Source organism: Bubalus kerabau, chromosome 6, assembly GCF_029407905.1.
Source record: "Bubalus kerabau isolate K-KA32 ecotype Philippines breed swamp buffalo chromosome 6, PCC_UOA_SB_1v2, whole genome shotgun sequence".
Lineage (NCBI taxonomy): Eukaryota > Metazoa > Chordata > Mammalia > Artiodactyla > Bovidae > Bubalus > Bubalus kerabau.
The window spans coordinates 60,058,744-60,074,675 of NC_073629.1; the positions used below are offsets into that span (position 1 = coordinate 60,058,744).

The 15,932-nt window shown below is 37.9% G+C and overlaps 1 protein-coding gene across 1 annotated transcript in view; it reads right to left on the minus strand.

The window, feature by feature from the left end:
• The window catches only part of SPATA1 (spermatogenesis associated 1), a 54,659-nt gene extending 42,855 nt beyond the window's left edge, over window positions 1–11,804 (minus strand). The window contains 2 exon segments of the mRNA XM_055586912.1: window positions 1,823–1,929; window positions 11,769–11,804. Coding sequence (XP_055442887.1) covers window positions 1,823–1,929; window positions 11,769–11,804 — 143 coding nt within the window.
• Window positions 11,805–15,932: the final 4,128 nt, after the last annotated feature.

A 15,932-nucleotide genomic window follows, 5' to 3' on the forward strand; every position in this document is an offset into this window, starting at 1 on the left:
TTTTTACAAAATGGTTAAAAGTCACTTAATCAATAAAATCATTACAATTTTAAATTATCCAAATGTACAGTTTATAAAAGTCCTTTCTGTACTGAAAAGGACTTATTTTCTTTTCTCATCTACCTTCAGTTTCACTTTTCTCATCTACCTTCAGTTTTTTTATTAAAATAAAACCATGCAATGATATTTATATAATATTATATGTATCTTAAAGAAGGATTTAGCCACAGATATTTATTTTGGAAGTTTGACAGTGTTAGCTAGTGCTTAAGACTTTCTTTGATGATCGAATGTCATCAGACTATACATCTTTGCTTATTGGGAACGCGTCATTCCTCAACATCTAAAATTTAAAGCTCTTGTTCTGAGTTCTTATTTTTCTAGACTTTTAGGGGAATATAATATAATTAACTCATTCAATTAACAAATATATATTGAGTTCCTCTTGTGTCAAATATTGTGTAGGGTTGAGAATAAGGCAATCAACAAAACAAATATTTTTGCCCTTATAGACCTTACAATCTAATGGCGGAAGTGAAAAAATAAACAAGGTAAGAAAAAATTTAATTCGTAAGACACTGCTAAGTACTATTTGTTGTTGTTGTTTAGTCGCTCAGTCCTATCTGATTGTTTGTGACATCATGGACTATAGTCTGCCAGGCTCCTCTGTCCATGGGATTCTCCAGGCAAGAACACTAGAGTGGGTTGCCATTTATTTCTCTAGGGAATCTTTCCAATGCAGGGATCGAACCCACGTCTCCTGCATTGGCAGGCAGATTCTTTATCGCTGAGCTACCAGGGAAGCCCAGTACTAAAGAGAAACGTAAAGCAGGTAAGGATGAGTATTCTGATGAGAGAAAATATAAACAAAAAAGTAATACTGGAGAAAAGAATGAAGGAGATAAGATAGCATATGTAAAGGCACAAAGAGCATTTTAGACAAAAGAAACAGCAAGTACAAGAGTTCTGAGGTAGGGCTATGTCTAATGTGTTCCAGAACACAAAGGAAGTTCGTGTGCTTGAAAAAAATGATGGGGAAGATTAGGAAGACTGAGATGTCCTCAAGAGAAATACCAACAGGCAGTTAGAACCCATAGTATCATGTGTGTTTCTGTGCATGTGAAAATATATATATGTTGTGTGTGTGCTCAGTGGCTTCAGTCGTATCCAACTCTTTACATCCCCGTTGACAATGGCCCATCAGGCTCCTCTGTCCATGTGATTCTCCAGGCATGAATACTGGAGTGGGTTGCCCTGCCCTCCTGCAGGGGATCTTCCCGACCAAGGAATCAAATCCGCCTGCCTTACGTCTCCTGCATTGGCAGGCGGGTTCTTTACCACTAGCGCCACCTGGGAAGCCCATATATATGGTATATGTATATGTATATGTATATGTATATGTATATGTATATAAAAACACTATATATATATATATAGTGTTTTTATTTTTAAATAGTTCAGTGAAAAAGTCATTGTAGATATACTGGTTTAACCACTATTCACAGCTCTTCAGTAGGTTTCTAATTTCAGGTAAATACGGTCTTAATTCTCTTTGTGTATAGCCTGGTTACTACACAGATTAGTTATACTCTGTTTTCTAGGTGGCAGTGCTATGGCTAAGTGACATCTGTACCTATGGCACTTTTTAACAGTTACATAGTGCTATTTATTGATAGTATTCATTAAGGCAGGGACTGGATCCATCACACGAACAAGATATTTTTCACTTATAATTTTTGAATTTCCACAAAGCATTTTTCTCTGCAGAAAAAAAAAAGATCTCTTTTTCAGACACATTGTAATGTGACTACAAAATACTTGCCTTATAAAGCCAGCTGAAATGAATTTGTTAACAACTTCTATTGAAATGGTATTTAATTTATAATTCCATGATCCTTCAGGGACATAAAAAACATGAAGTTCCACCAACTGAATAAATTGAGAATAAAGTCAGTTAAAATCATTTTAATGTGAGAAAAATCAATTAATGTCCTATAGAATTTCAGTTTAATAAACATCATTGAAATAAACAAGGTATATATGTATCCTTCTGAACAAACACATACAAAAAAATAAAACGAAGAGCCTGAAATACGCTAAGTTGGCTACTAAGCACTGGAGCACATTTTCCCTTAGAAACAATGTCCTAGATGTGGTGCTAGATTTCCTTAACATATATATGACACACAAAACATTTGTGGCTTGCAGCAAGGACACTAGATTGCCAAGATCAGATTTCCTATTACCAACCAATGCCCCTTTCCCTGACCTCTACCTACATAGTTTAATTTGTGTGATTTTGTGGAATTCTTATTCTTTATATGTATATATATATGTATATATATATAGTCCTTATTCTATATATATATATATAGAATCCTTATTTTATATATATATATGTGTGTGTGTGTGTATATATATATATATATATATATATATATATATATAGTCTCCCTAACACAGCTGTGATGATTGCTAGTTCTAACCTGCTGAAGTGTGAATACAGGGGTTTGGGGAATATTTTTGTTTATCAGAATTTGAGGAAGAACCTATTCCTGACCAGTGATGGAAAAGGAATGGTTGTTTCCACATAGGGCAGGTCTGTAAGCTTAGATTGTGCTTATATGTTGTCTGTGCTTATATGTACTATTATCTTTTCTATTGTTTTATGACCTCAATTAGAATTCATCCACTGAGAAGAATATTTAGATTTCCACAAAACAGCTATAGCAAATAAAGACTTTTACTTCAATGAAAGTTTGCTACTCATCCATATTAAAAGTCAAAGCATTTAAATGATTATATACTACAGTATAATGTATCTGAAAAAATGTTTTTTTTAAATTTGAACTAAATATGACCTCACATTAATATTAGTAATTCTTATAGGAAATGAAAATGGCTCTTGAATGAGTAATTTGCTCAAGTTGTTTTTATAGACCAAGCATATTATCTGTATATTTTGATGTCAGAATATTAACTGACAGTTTAAGATGTCTGCATAGATTGAATAGGGAAGTTTCCTATATGCTGTATTTTGAATTTCAGGGCATTTAAAAGATTACTCTCAGCAAACGAAGCAACAAAGAATTAATCTCAAAAATATACAAGCAACTCCTGCAGCTCAATTCCAGAAAAATAAAAGACCCAATCAAAAAGTGGGCCAAAGAACTAAACAGACATTTCTCCAAAGATGACATACAGATGGCTAACAAACACATGAAAAGATGCTCAACATCACTCATTATCAGAGAAATGCAAATCAAAACCACAATGAGGTATCATTTCACGCCAGTCAGAATGGCTGCGATCCAAAAGTCTACAAGCAATAAATGCTGGAGAGGGTGTGGAGAAAAGGGAATCCTCTTACCCTGTTGGTGGGAATGCAAACTAGTACAGCCACTATGGAGAACAGTGTGGAGATTCCTTAAAAAACTGGAAATAGAACTGCCATATGACCCAGCAATCCCACTGCTGAGCATATGCACTGAGTAAATCAGAGTCGAATGAGACACATATACCCCAGTGTTCATCGCAGCACTGTTTATAATAGCCAGGACATGGAAGCAACCTAGATGTCCATCAGCAGATGAATGGATAAGAAAGCTGTGGTACATATACACAATGGAATATTACTCAGCTGTTAAAAAGAATACATTTGAATCAGTTCTAATGAGGTGGATGAAACTGGAGCCTATTATAGAGAGAGAAGTAAGCCAGGAAGAAAAACACCAATACAGTATACTAATGCATATATATGGAATTTAGAAAGAAGGTAACGATAACCCTGCATGTGAGACAGCAGAAGAGACACAGATGTATTGAACAGTCTTTTGGACTCTGTGGGAGAGGGCGAGGGCAGGATGATATGGGAGAATGGCACTGAAACATGTAAAATATCATATGTGAAACGAATCGCCAGTCCAGGTTTGATGCATGATACAGGGTGCTTGGGGCTGGTGCACTGGGATGACCCAGAGGGATGGGATGCGGAGGAAGGCAGGAGGGGGATTCAGGATGGGGAACACATGTATACTCATGGCAGATTCAAGTCAATGTTTGGCAAAACCAATACAATATTGTAAAGTAAAATAAATAAATTAATTTAAAAATAAATAAATAAAAGATTACTCTCTGGTTATACCATCCTATTAACAGCTAAAAGCTATACCATGTACTAATACTACAATAGTAAATATTAAAGCTATACTAATAAATATAAAACTTTCAGAAATCTGAAGTAAATATGGCCTTATCATTTATATGAATATATCAATATTTTATAGGAAAAAAATATTTCTTGAACTAAACATTTTATTCCACTTTCATAAACCAAGTAATTACTTCAATATTTTTATAACAATTCATGAATTATAATTCAAAGTGTTTGTATATACTTTCATTCCATAATTGAATGAGGAAGCAACATAAAGAAAAAGTAATTATAATAATAAAACATTTCCTGGCCTTTGAAACATTTTGTGAAGTAAATTAATTTATGGAGAATTTTAATTTATTCATTCATTCAACAAACATACCTACTATGTGGAAGTACTGTTCTAGGCACTGAGTATGTAGTGAGTAAAACAAAAATCCATGCCCACATGCAGCTGATATTTTAATGAGGTATCAGGACAAGAAGGGTGAGGCAAGTGAAGCACTCACCTCAGGTACAAAATTTAAAGTGGCACCAAAGCCTCAATCATCGAGGTAAATAATATTTAAAGATCTATTCAATGCAAACAATTCATGATGAACAAAATATTATAAATTTAAAGATAGAATGGTACTATTATAGCCTGAGTAGAAAAAAACAAAGCGAACTGCTATAGACAGGCTTTTAAAAAAATACATTTCTTAATGGCTAACTTTTTCCAGAACAACATATTTGAAAAAATATTGAAAATTTTGCAAGCCTGTATTAAAACTCAGGACATCACTTTAAGGTTAAACATTCTATTTATATAAAAACTCAACTTTATTGTAATTTTACTTTCCTGGCTTTAATGGAAGTAAACTCATCAATAATATTCTCATTAAAACTATTAACTATTTAAAAATACATTAAATAGCACAGGAAACTATACTGAATATGTAATAACTTATAAGGGAAAAGAATCTGAAAAAGAATATATATATACACACATGTATAACTGAATTGCTGTGCTGTGGTTTCCCTGATGACTCAGAGGGTAATGAATCTGCCTGCAATGCAGGAGACCTAGGTTCCATCCCTGGGTTCAGAAGATCCCCTGGAGAAAGGAACAGCTAACCACTCCAGTATTCTGGTCTGGAGAATTCCATGGACTGTATAGGACATGGGGTTGAAAAGAGTTGGACACGGCTGAGTGACTTTCACTTTCATACCTAAAACTTACCTGTGGAGTGCTCAGTTGCTTAGTCGTGTCCAACTCTTTGGGACCCCATGGACTGTGTGGCCTGTCAGGGTTCTCTGTCCACAAAATTTCTCAGGCAAGAATACTGGAGTGATTTGCCATCTCCTACTCCAGGGTTTCTTCCTGACCCAGGGATCAAAACTGCATCTCCTGCACTGGCAGGCAGATTCTTTAACACTGAGCCACCTGGGAAGCCCATCTTAAACTTATACTATATTGTAAATCACTATGATTAAAATTTTTTTTAAATAAGTGAAAATAAAAATAACTTCTACAATAAATAAATATGTAAAATAAAAATACATTAAAAGATATACAGAGAGATATATATTTTGCCTTTTGCCTCTGGCTCCAAAATGGCTAGGCATAGAATTATTGGATCCTGTTTCTATTTAAAATGTTGGTATCTTGTTCATCATTGGTTTTTCCATTAACTTTTCATTTTAGAAATCTTTTATTATTTATTTTAATTACTTAATTTTTGGGGTGCCTCTTTAAGTTTTGCACCAAAGACAACTGACCCCTTTGCCTCAGACTAGTCTCAGCCTTGTGAGGGACACAGACAATAAACATTAAGTATAAAACACTGATAAGTGATATAGAAAATTAGAAAGTGAACATCCCTGGTCAAAAAGAATAAGTAGAGCAGGGCAAAAAAAAAAAAAAAGGGAATATAAAAGACGGAGTAATTTTCAGTTTTAAATGGAATAATCCAAATACACATCTAAGAAAACTAACAGTTCTTTAATGTCAACTGATATCTCGTCCATATTCAAATTTCCCCTATTATCCAACTGTCCTTAGAATGTTCTTTCAATCTAGAATCCAATCAAAGATAACATATGCATTTGGTTGTCATATCTTTTTTATTTTAATTGAAATAATTCTGTGTTAGTTTCAGGTATACAGCAAAGTGATTCAGCTATTTTCTTTCAGATTAAATTCATCTCACACGCTAGCAAAGTAATGCTCAAAGTTCTCCAAGCCAGGCTTCAACAGTACGTGAATCGTGAACTTCCAGATGTTCAAGCTGGTTTTAGAAAAGGCAGAGGAACCAGAGATCAAATTGCCAACATCCACTGGATCACTGAGAAAGTAAGAGAATTCCAGAAAAACATCTACTTCTGTTTTATTGACTACGCCAAAGCCTTTGACTGTGTGGATCACAACAAAGTGTGGATAATTCTGAAAGAGATGGGAATACCAGACCACCTGACCTGCCTCTTGAGAAATCTGGACGCAGGTCAAGAAGCAACAGTTAGAACTGAACATGGAAAAACAGACTGGTTCCAAATCAAGAAAGGTGTAAGGTCAAGGCTATATATTGTCACCCTGCTTATTTAACTTATATGCAGAGTACATCATAAGAAATGCTGGGCTGGATGAAGCACAAGCTGAAATCACAAGCTGGGAGAAATATCAATAACCTCAGATATACAGATGACACCACTCTGCCACTCTATGGCAGAAAGCAAAGAAGAACTAAAGAGCCTCTTGATGAAAGTGAAAGAGGAAAGTGAAAAAGTTGGCTTAAAACTCAACATTCAGAAAACAAAGATCATGGCATCTGGTCCCATCACTTCATGGCAAATAGATGGGAAAACAATGGAAGCAGTGGCAGACTTTATTTTGGGGGGCTCCAAAATCTCTGCAGATGGTGACGGCAGCCATGAAATTAAAAGACACTTGCTCCTTGGAAGAAAAGCTACAACCAAACTAGACAGCATATTAAAAAGCAGGGACATTACTTTACCAAAAAGGGTCTGTCTAATCAAAGCTGAACTGCAGTGTTGGAGAAGACTCTTGAGAGTCCCTTGGACTGCAAGGAGATCCAACCAGTCCACCCTAAGGAAATCAGTCCTGAATATTCATTGGAAGGACTGATGTTGAAAATGAAACTCCAATATTTTGGCCATCTGATGTGAAGAGCTGACTCATTTAAAAAGACCCTGATGCTGGGAAAGATTGAAGGCAGGAGGAGAAGGGGATGATAGAGGATGAGATGGCTGGATGGCATCACTGACTTGATGGACGTGAGTCTGAGTGAACTCCAGGAGCTGGTGATAGACAGGGAGGCCTGGCGTGCTGCAGTCCATGGGGTCACAAAGATTTAGACACGACTGAGTGACTGAACTGAACTGAGCGTCCAAGAAGTGAAGTTTGGTAAGGCATTAAGTATGACTCCAAGGTGTTTGGCCTCAGATATTAGAAGGATGGATTTGCCATAAACTGAAATGGGTAAGGTCATGGTTAGTACAGGTTTGGGTTGCAGGGAGAAGTATAGTTGTTTCAAACATGTTGAGTTTCTGTTGTCTATTGGTCATCCAAGTGGAGATTTCAAATAGGCAGTTGACAACATCAGTCTGGAGTTTGGGAAAGAGGGTTGGGATGGGGATATAAATTTGTGAATATGTAGCATAATGTTGGTATTTAAAACTACTAGATTGGATAAAGATCACAATGAGTGCAAACAGAGAAGAGAACAAAAAGCTCACTCCTGAAATTCTCCAGTATCAAGAGATCAGGAAGAACAAAAACACCTAAAAGAGAAGACAGAACAGGGACTTCCTTGGTAGTCTAGTACTAAGACTCTGTTCTATCAATGCAGGGGGCCCAGGTTCGATCTCTAGTCAGGGAAATAGATCCCATATGCTGCAACTAAGAAGATCCTGCATGCCTAAAATACAGATCCCATGTGCTGCAACTAAGACTCGATGCAGGGAAATATATAAATATTTTTAAAAAGAAGACTGAGATTAAATATTGCTGAAAAGAGCAATATTGCATAGGAACCTGGAATGTCAGGTCCATGAATCAAGGCAAATTGGAAGTGGTCAAACAAGAGATGGCAAAAGTGAATGTCGACATTCTAGGAATCAGTGAACTCAAATGGACTGGAATGGGTGAATTTAACTCAGATGACCATTATATCTTCTACTGCGGGCAGGAATCCCTCAGAAGAAATGGAGTAGCCATCATGGTCAACAAAAGAGTCTGAAATGCAGTACTTGGATGCAATCTCAAAAACGACAGAATAATCTCTGTTCGTTTCCAAGGCAAACCATTCAATATCACAGTAATTCAAGTCTATGCCCCAACCAGTAACACTGAAGAAGCTGAAGTTGAATGGTTCTATGAAGACCTACAAGACCTTTTAGAACTAACACCCAAAAAAGATGTCCTTTTCATTATAGGGGACTGGAATGCAAAAGTAGGAAGTCAAGAAACACCTGGAGTAACAGGCAAATTTGGCCTTGGAATATGGAATGAAGCAGGGCAAAGGCTAATAGAGTTTTGCCAAGAAAATGCGCTGATCACAGCAAATAACCTCTTCCAACAACACAAGAGAAGACTACACATGGACATCACCAGATGGTCAACACCGAAATCAGATTGATTATATTCTTTGCAGCCAAAGATGGAGAAGCTCTATACAGTCAGCAAAAACAAGACCAGGAGCTGACTGTGGCTCAGATCATGAACTCCTTATTGCCAAATTCAGACTTAAATTGAAGAAAGTAGGGAAAACCACTAGACCATTCAGGTATGACCTAAATCAAATCCCTTATGATTATACAGTGGAAGTGAGAAATAGATTTAAGGGCCTAGATCTGATAGATAGAGTGCCTGAAGAACTATGGACTGAGGTTCGTAACATTGTACAGGAGACAGGGATCAAGAGAATCCCCATGGAAAAGAAATTCAAAAAACCAAAATGGCTGTCTGGGGAGGCCTTACAAATAGCTGTGAAAAGAAGAGAAGCAAAAAGCAAAGGAGAAAAGGAAAGATATAAGCATCTGAATGCAGAGTTCCAAAGAATAGCAAGAAGAGATAAGAAAGCCTTCTTCAGTGATAAATGCAAAGAAATAGAGGAAAACAACAGAATGGGAAAGACTAGAGATCTCTTCAAGAAAATTAGAGATACCAAGGGAACATTTTATGCAAAGATGGGCTTGATAAAGGACAGAAATGGTATGGACCTAACAGAAGCAGAAGATATTAAGAAGAGATGGCAAGAATACACAGAAGAACTGTACAAAAAAGATCTTCACGACCCAGATAATCACGATGGTGTGATCACTGACCTAAAGCCAGACATCCTGGAATGTGAAGTCAAGTGGGCCTTAGAAAGCATCACTACGAACAAAGCTAGTGGAGGTGATGGAATTCCAGTTGAGCTATTCCAAATCCTGAAAGATGATGCTGTGAAAGTGCTGCACTCAATATGCCAGCAAATTTGGAAAACTCAGCAGTGGCCACAGGACTGGAAAAGGTCAGTTTTCATTCCAATCCCAAAGAAAGGCAATGCCAAAGAATGCTCAAACTACCACACAATTGCACTCATCTCACATGCTAGTAAAGTAATGCTCAAAATTCTCCAAGCCAGGCTTCAGCAATACATGAACCGTGAAATTCCTGATGTTCAAGCTGGTTTTAGAAAAGGCAGAGGAACCAGAGATCAAATTGCCAACATCTGCTGGATCATCAAAGAAGCAAGAGAGTTCCAGAAAAGCATCTATTTCTGCTTTATTGACTACGCCAAAGCCTTTGACTGTGTGGATCACAATAAACTGTGGACAATTCTGAGAGATGGGAATACCAGACCACCTGACCTGCCTCTTGAGAAATATGTATGCAGGTCAGGAAGCAACAGTTAGAACTGGACATGGAACAACAGACTGGTTCCAAATAGGAAAAGGAGTATGTCAAGGCTGTATATTGTCACCCTGTTTATTTAACTTATATGCAGAGTACATAATGAGAAACGCTGGACTGGAAGAAACACAAGCTGGAATCAAGATTGCCGGGAGAAATATCAATAACCTCAGATATGCAGATGACACCACCCTTCTGGCAGAAAGGGAAGAGGAACAAAAAAGCCTCTTGATGAAAGTGAAAGTGGAGAGTGAAAAAGTTGGCTTAAAGCTCAACATTCAGAAAACGAAGATCATGGCATCCGGTACCATCACCTCATGGGAAATAGATGGGGAAACAGTGGAAACAGTGTCTGACTTTATTTTTTGGGGCTCCAAAATCACTGCAGATCGTGACTGCAGCCATGAAATTAAAAGACGCTTACTCCTTGGAAGGAAAGTTATGACCAACCTAGATAGCATATTCAAAAGCAGAGACATTACTTTGCCAACAAAGGTCCGTCTAGTCAAGGCTATGGTTTTTCCTGCGGTCATGTATGGATGTGAGAGTTGGACTGTGAAGAAGGCTGAGTGCCGAAGAATTGATGCTTTTGAACTGTGGTATTGGAGAAGACTCTTGAGAGTCCCTTGGACTGCAAGGAGATCCAACCAGTCCATTCTGAAAGAGATCAGTCCTGGGATTTCTTTGGAAGGAATAATGCTAAAGCTGAAACTCCAGTACTTTGGCCACCTCATTCGAAGAGCTGACTCATTGGAAAAGACTCTGATGCTGGGAGGGATTGGGGGCAGGAGGAGAAGGGGACGACAGAAGATGAGATGACTGGATGGCATCACTGACTCGATGGACGTGAGTCTCAGTGAACTCCGAGAGTTGGTGATGGAAAGGGAGGCCTGGTGTGCTGGGATTCATGGGGTCGCAAAGAGTCGGACACGACTGAGTGTCTGAACTGAACTGCACTGAGAATGAATAACAAGGAATTATGTCAAAGAAGAGAGTGATCAATGGTGTCAATTATTGTGCACATACAGATCAAGTGTATGTGAGATAAGAATTAAACAATAGCTTTAGCAATGTAAAGGCGAACAGGGCAGTCGGTTTTGGTGGAGTAGAGGAGTGAAAACTTGTTTGGAGTTAATTTAAAGAAAAAAATGGGAAGAAGGTATTGGGATTTGAGGAGGTATGAAATAGTTGTCTAAAATAGTGGAACAGAGAATAAGTGGGAGGTAGTCTTGTTGCCTCCTAGCAAAAAGTTCCACTTGAGATTCATGCTCATTAAAGTGAGAATAGTCCTTATGCTGGTATATTTTTCTCCAGCCATGTGCCAGTGTAGGTATACATGAGGAACAGATGAAGATTAACCAGGGTTTTTGTTTTATCAAGGAGTACATTGAAATGAGAGGGGGTAATGAGTCAAAATTATGTGCAAGAATGATCAAGAATGCTCCGTGATATTTAAGACAGCCAGAGAGGGTATCCTGAGAAGAGAAACAAACAAACAAAAAAAGATTATAGGGTCAATGCACTGGAGGTACCAGTATAATTGGGGTCCTTAGAGATACAAGATCTGTAATCAAATAATGGGATACAGAAAATTGGGTTCACAGTGGAGTTAGTATCTAATACTTTATATAATCCATATTTTTGCTTTATCAAAACTTTTAAAAACCAATGGTAGGTAAGTGTTTCTTATATTTTAGTACAAAAAGATTCTCTTACCTCTGATGAAGAAGGTCGACTTGGATTGAGGGACATATTCACCAATGTCTGAATAGGATAATTATCAGTTGGAATTTTGTAGGGTTTTTAAAATTTTTTTCTTCATTTAGTATTTAATAAAGGTTATAACAGATTTTTGGTTTGGCTTGCTTAAGTTATAGCATTCCACTCATTTCTGGTCTTTGATTCATTCAAAAAGTAAACAGAAAAACAAAAAGGCTTTAAATTTGAATAGAGTCAAAATGAAAACTTTGAATAGAGTCAAAATGAAAACTTAGGTAAGTATGCAATCTTATAATAATAATTTAAAACGATATACTGATAAGTAGGGCTGGTAAATGCAAAGAAAATCATACATCCCATAGAACTAAGTGGTAAATTATTAATACAGTAGACTTGTGACTAGAACTCTTTTTACTAAATAATTCATTTCTCTCGGTCAAACATTAAGGTTAAATATATATAGCTTTTTACATAAAGTAGAAATACACTTTTGGAAGTAGAAGGACTAAAACTATAAAAATGGCTGCCGCAAAGAGTCGGACACGACTGAGAGACTTCACTTTCACTTTTCACTTTCATGCATTGGAGAAGGAAATGGCAACCCACTCCAGTATTCTTGCCTAGAGAATCCCAGGGACAGTGGAGCCTGGTGGGCTGCCGTCTATGGGGTCGCACAGAGTCGGACACGACTGACGTGAGTTAGCAGCAGTAGCAGCAGTTGTTCAGTCGCTCATTCGTGTCTGACTCTTTGCACCCCCATGGACTGCAGCACAGTATGCTTCCATGTCCAACACCAACTCCCAGAGCTTTCTCAAACTCATGTCCATCAAGTTGGTGATGACATCTAACCATCTCGTCCTCTGTCATCCCCTTCTCCTCCTGCCTTCAATCTTTCCCAGTGTCAGGGTCTTTTCTAACGAGTCAGCTCTTTGCATCAGGTGGCCAAAGTACTGGAGCTTCAGCTTCAGCATCCGTCCTGCCAATGAATGTTAGGACTGATTTCCTTGAGGATTGACTGGTTTGATCTCCTTTCATTCCAAGGGAATCTCAAGAGTCTTCTCTAACACCACAGTTCAAAAGCATCAATTCTTTGGTCCTCAGCTTTCTTCATGGTCCAACTCTCACATCCATACATGACTACTGGAAAAACCAAAGCTTTGACTATATGGACCTTTGCTGGCAAAGTAATGTCTCTGCTTTTTAATATGCTGTCTAGATTTGTCATAGCTTTTCTTCCAAGGAGCAAGTGTCTTTTAATATCATGGCTGCAGTCACTATCTGCAATGCTTTTGGAGCCCTCCAAAATAAAGTCTGTCACTATTTCCATTGTTTCCCGATCTATTTGCCAGGAAGTGATGGGAGTGGATGCCATGATCTCAGTTTTTTTTGTTTTTAAAGCCAGATTTTTCACCCTCCTCTTTCACTTTCATCAATAGGCTATTTAGTTCCTCTTCACTTTCTGCCATAAGGGTGGTGACAGTTGCATATCTGAGGTTATTAATATTTCTCTGGGCAATCTTGATTCCAGCTTTTGCTTCATCAAGCCCAACATTTCGAATGATGTACTTTGCATATAGGGGCTTCCCTTGTGGCTCAGCTAGTAAAGAATCCGCCTGCAGTGCGGGAGACCTAGGTGTGATCCCTGGGTTGGGAAGATCCCCTGGAGAAGGAAAAGGCTACCCATTCCAGTATTCTGGCCTGGAGAATTCCATGAACTGCAAAGTCCTTGTGGTCACAAAGAGTCGGACACAACTGAGCAACCTTCACTTTCACTCTGCATATAAGTTAAATAAACAGGGTAGCAATATACAGCCTTGACGTATTCCTTTCCCAATTTGGAACCAGTCTGTTGTTCCATGTATGGTTCTAACTGTTGCTTCTTGACCTGCATACAGATTTCTCAGGAGGCAGGTAAGGTGGTCTGGTATTGTCATCTCTTTAAGAATTTTCCACACTTTGTTGTGACCCACACAGTCAAAGGCTTTGGTGTAGTCAATAAAGCATAAGTAGATGTTTTTCTGGAACTCTCTTGCTTTTTCAATGATCCAGTGGATGTTGGCAATTTGATCTCTGGTTCCTCTGCCTTTTCTAAAACCAGCTTGAACATTTGGAATTTCACAGTTCACGTACTGTTGAAGCTTAGCTTGGAGCATTTAGCATTTTGAGCATTACTTTGCTAGTGTGTGAGATGAGTGCAACTGTGTGGTAGTTTGAACATTCTTTGGCATTGGAATGAAAACTGACCATTTCCAGTTCTGCGGCCACAGCTGAATTTTCCAAATTTGCTGGCATATTGAGGCAGCAGTTTCACAGTATCATCTTTTAGGATTTGAAATAACTCAGCTGGAATTCCATCACCTGCACTAACTTTGTTCGTTGTGATGCTTCCTAAGGTCCACTTAACGTCACATTCTAGGATGTCTGGCTCTCGGTGAGTGATCACACCATCATGGTTATCTGGGTCATTAAGATCTTTTTTGTATGGTCCTTCTGTGTATTGTTGCCACCTTTTCCTAGTACCTTCTGCTTCTGTTAGGTCCATATCGTTTATAGGTGTATGAGGCTTTCCCTGTGGCTCAGCAATAAAGAATCTACCTGCAATGCAGGAGACACAGGTTCAATTTCTGGGTTGGGAAGATCCCCTAAAGAAGGAAATGGAAACCCAGTACTCCAGTATTCTTGCCTGGGAAATCGCATGGACAGAGGAGCCTGGCGGGTTACAGTCTATAGGCTTGCAAAAGAGTGGGACACAACTTAGTGACTAAACTATACACACACACACACACACACACACATGTGGAAATTTATCAGTTAAGAATTAATGGTAATAATTTATAATAAATACAGCACATGTGTATTCATTAGCTAGTATGCCAATTGGGAGACTAGAACTTTCATTTTTAGTGGATGCATTAAAATTTTGATATTTTAATTCAGAACTAATTTTTGATTAATTGAACTCAAGAAAGAGCAATCAAGACCTGCTTTACTATTAATATTATCCTAAGGTAAACTGCCCTACTATAATATCCTTTCTAAAGGAACAGCAAACAAGTCATGTGTTGAGCTACAATTTCCTCTGTCATTTCTGACTGGATCAACACTAAAGACAAATCTTGGCTGCCAAAGTGACCTGATATAAAATGATGAACCCTTTAGGAATTAGAACTGGGAGAAGTGCTCAAGATTCAAGTATATAGTTAGTAGATACCCAAGCAAAAAGAATGTAGAAAGGGAAGTCCTGAAGTAGTATCATATTCATGAGGCAAGCCTATGTTATGAGAAAGCTGTAATTATTTGTAAAGCACAATAGAAAAAGAGATCAAGTCTAGAGACAATGACTAATTGAACTGGTAGTGAGAGGCCAATGAAGAGATACATAGGTGATTCATGTTTATAGCTAAGCTCTAGAGAAGAGTCAAAATTTCTTTTGCCTCTGAGGTCCCTAACTTGTATCTGCTCGAAGTTTGGCCTATCAATGCAACAGTTCGTGTCTTTTTTTTTTTTTTTTTTAAATTTCTATGGGATAACTTTTCCATGGGGATGGTCTTGATCCCTGTCTCCTGTACAATGTCATGAACCTCCGTCCATAGTTCATCAGGCACTCTATCTATCAGATCTAGGCCCTTAAATCTATTTCTCACTTCCACTGTATAATCATAAGGGATTTGATTTAGGTCATACCTGAATGGTCTAGTGGTTTTCCCTACTTTCTTCAATTTAAGTCTGAATTTGGCAATAAGGAGTTCATGATCTGAGCCACAGTCAGCTCCTGGTCTTGTTTTTGCTGACTGTATAGAGCTTCTCCATCTTTGGCTGCAAAGAATATAATCAATCTGATTTCGGTGTTGACCATCTGGTGATGTCCATGTATAGTGTCTTCTCTTGTGTTGTTGGAAGAGGTTATTTGTTATGACCAGTGCATTTTCTTGGGAAAACTCTATCAGTCTTTGCCTGCTTCATTCCATATTCCAAGGCCAAATTTGCCTGTTACTCCAGGTGTTTCTTGACTTCCTACTTTTGCATTCCAGTCCCCTATAATGAAAAGGACATCTTTTTTGGATGTTAGTTCTAAAAGGTCTTGTAGGTCTTCATAGAACCGTTCAACTTCAGCTTCTTCAGCGTTACTGGTTGGGGCATAGACTTGGATTGCTGTGATAT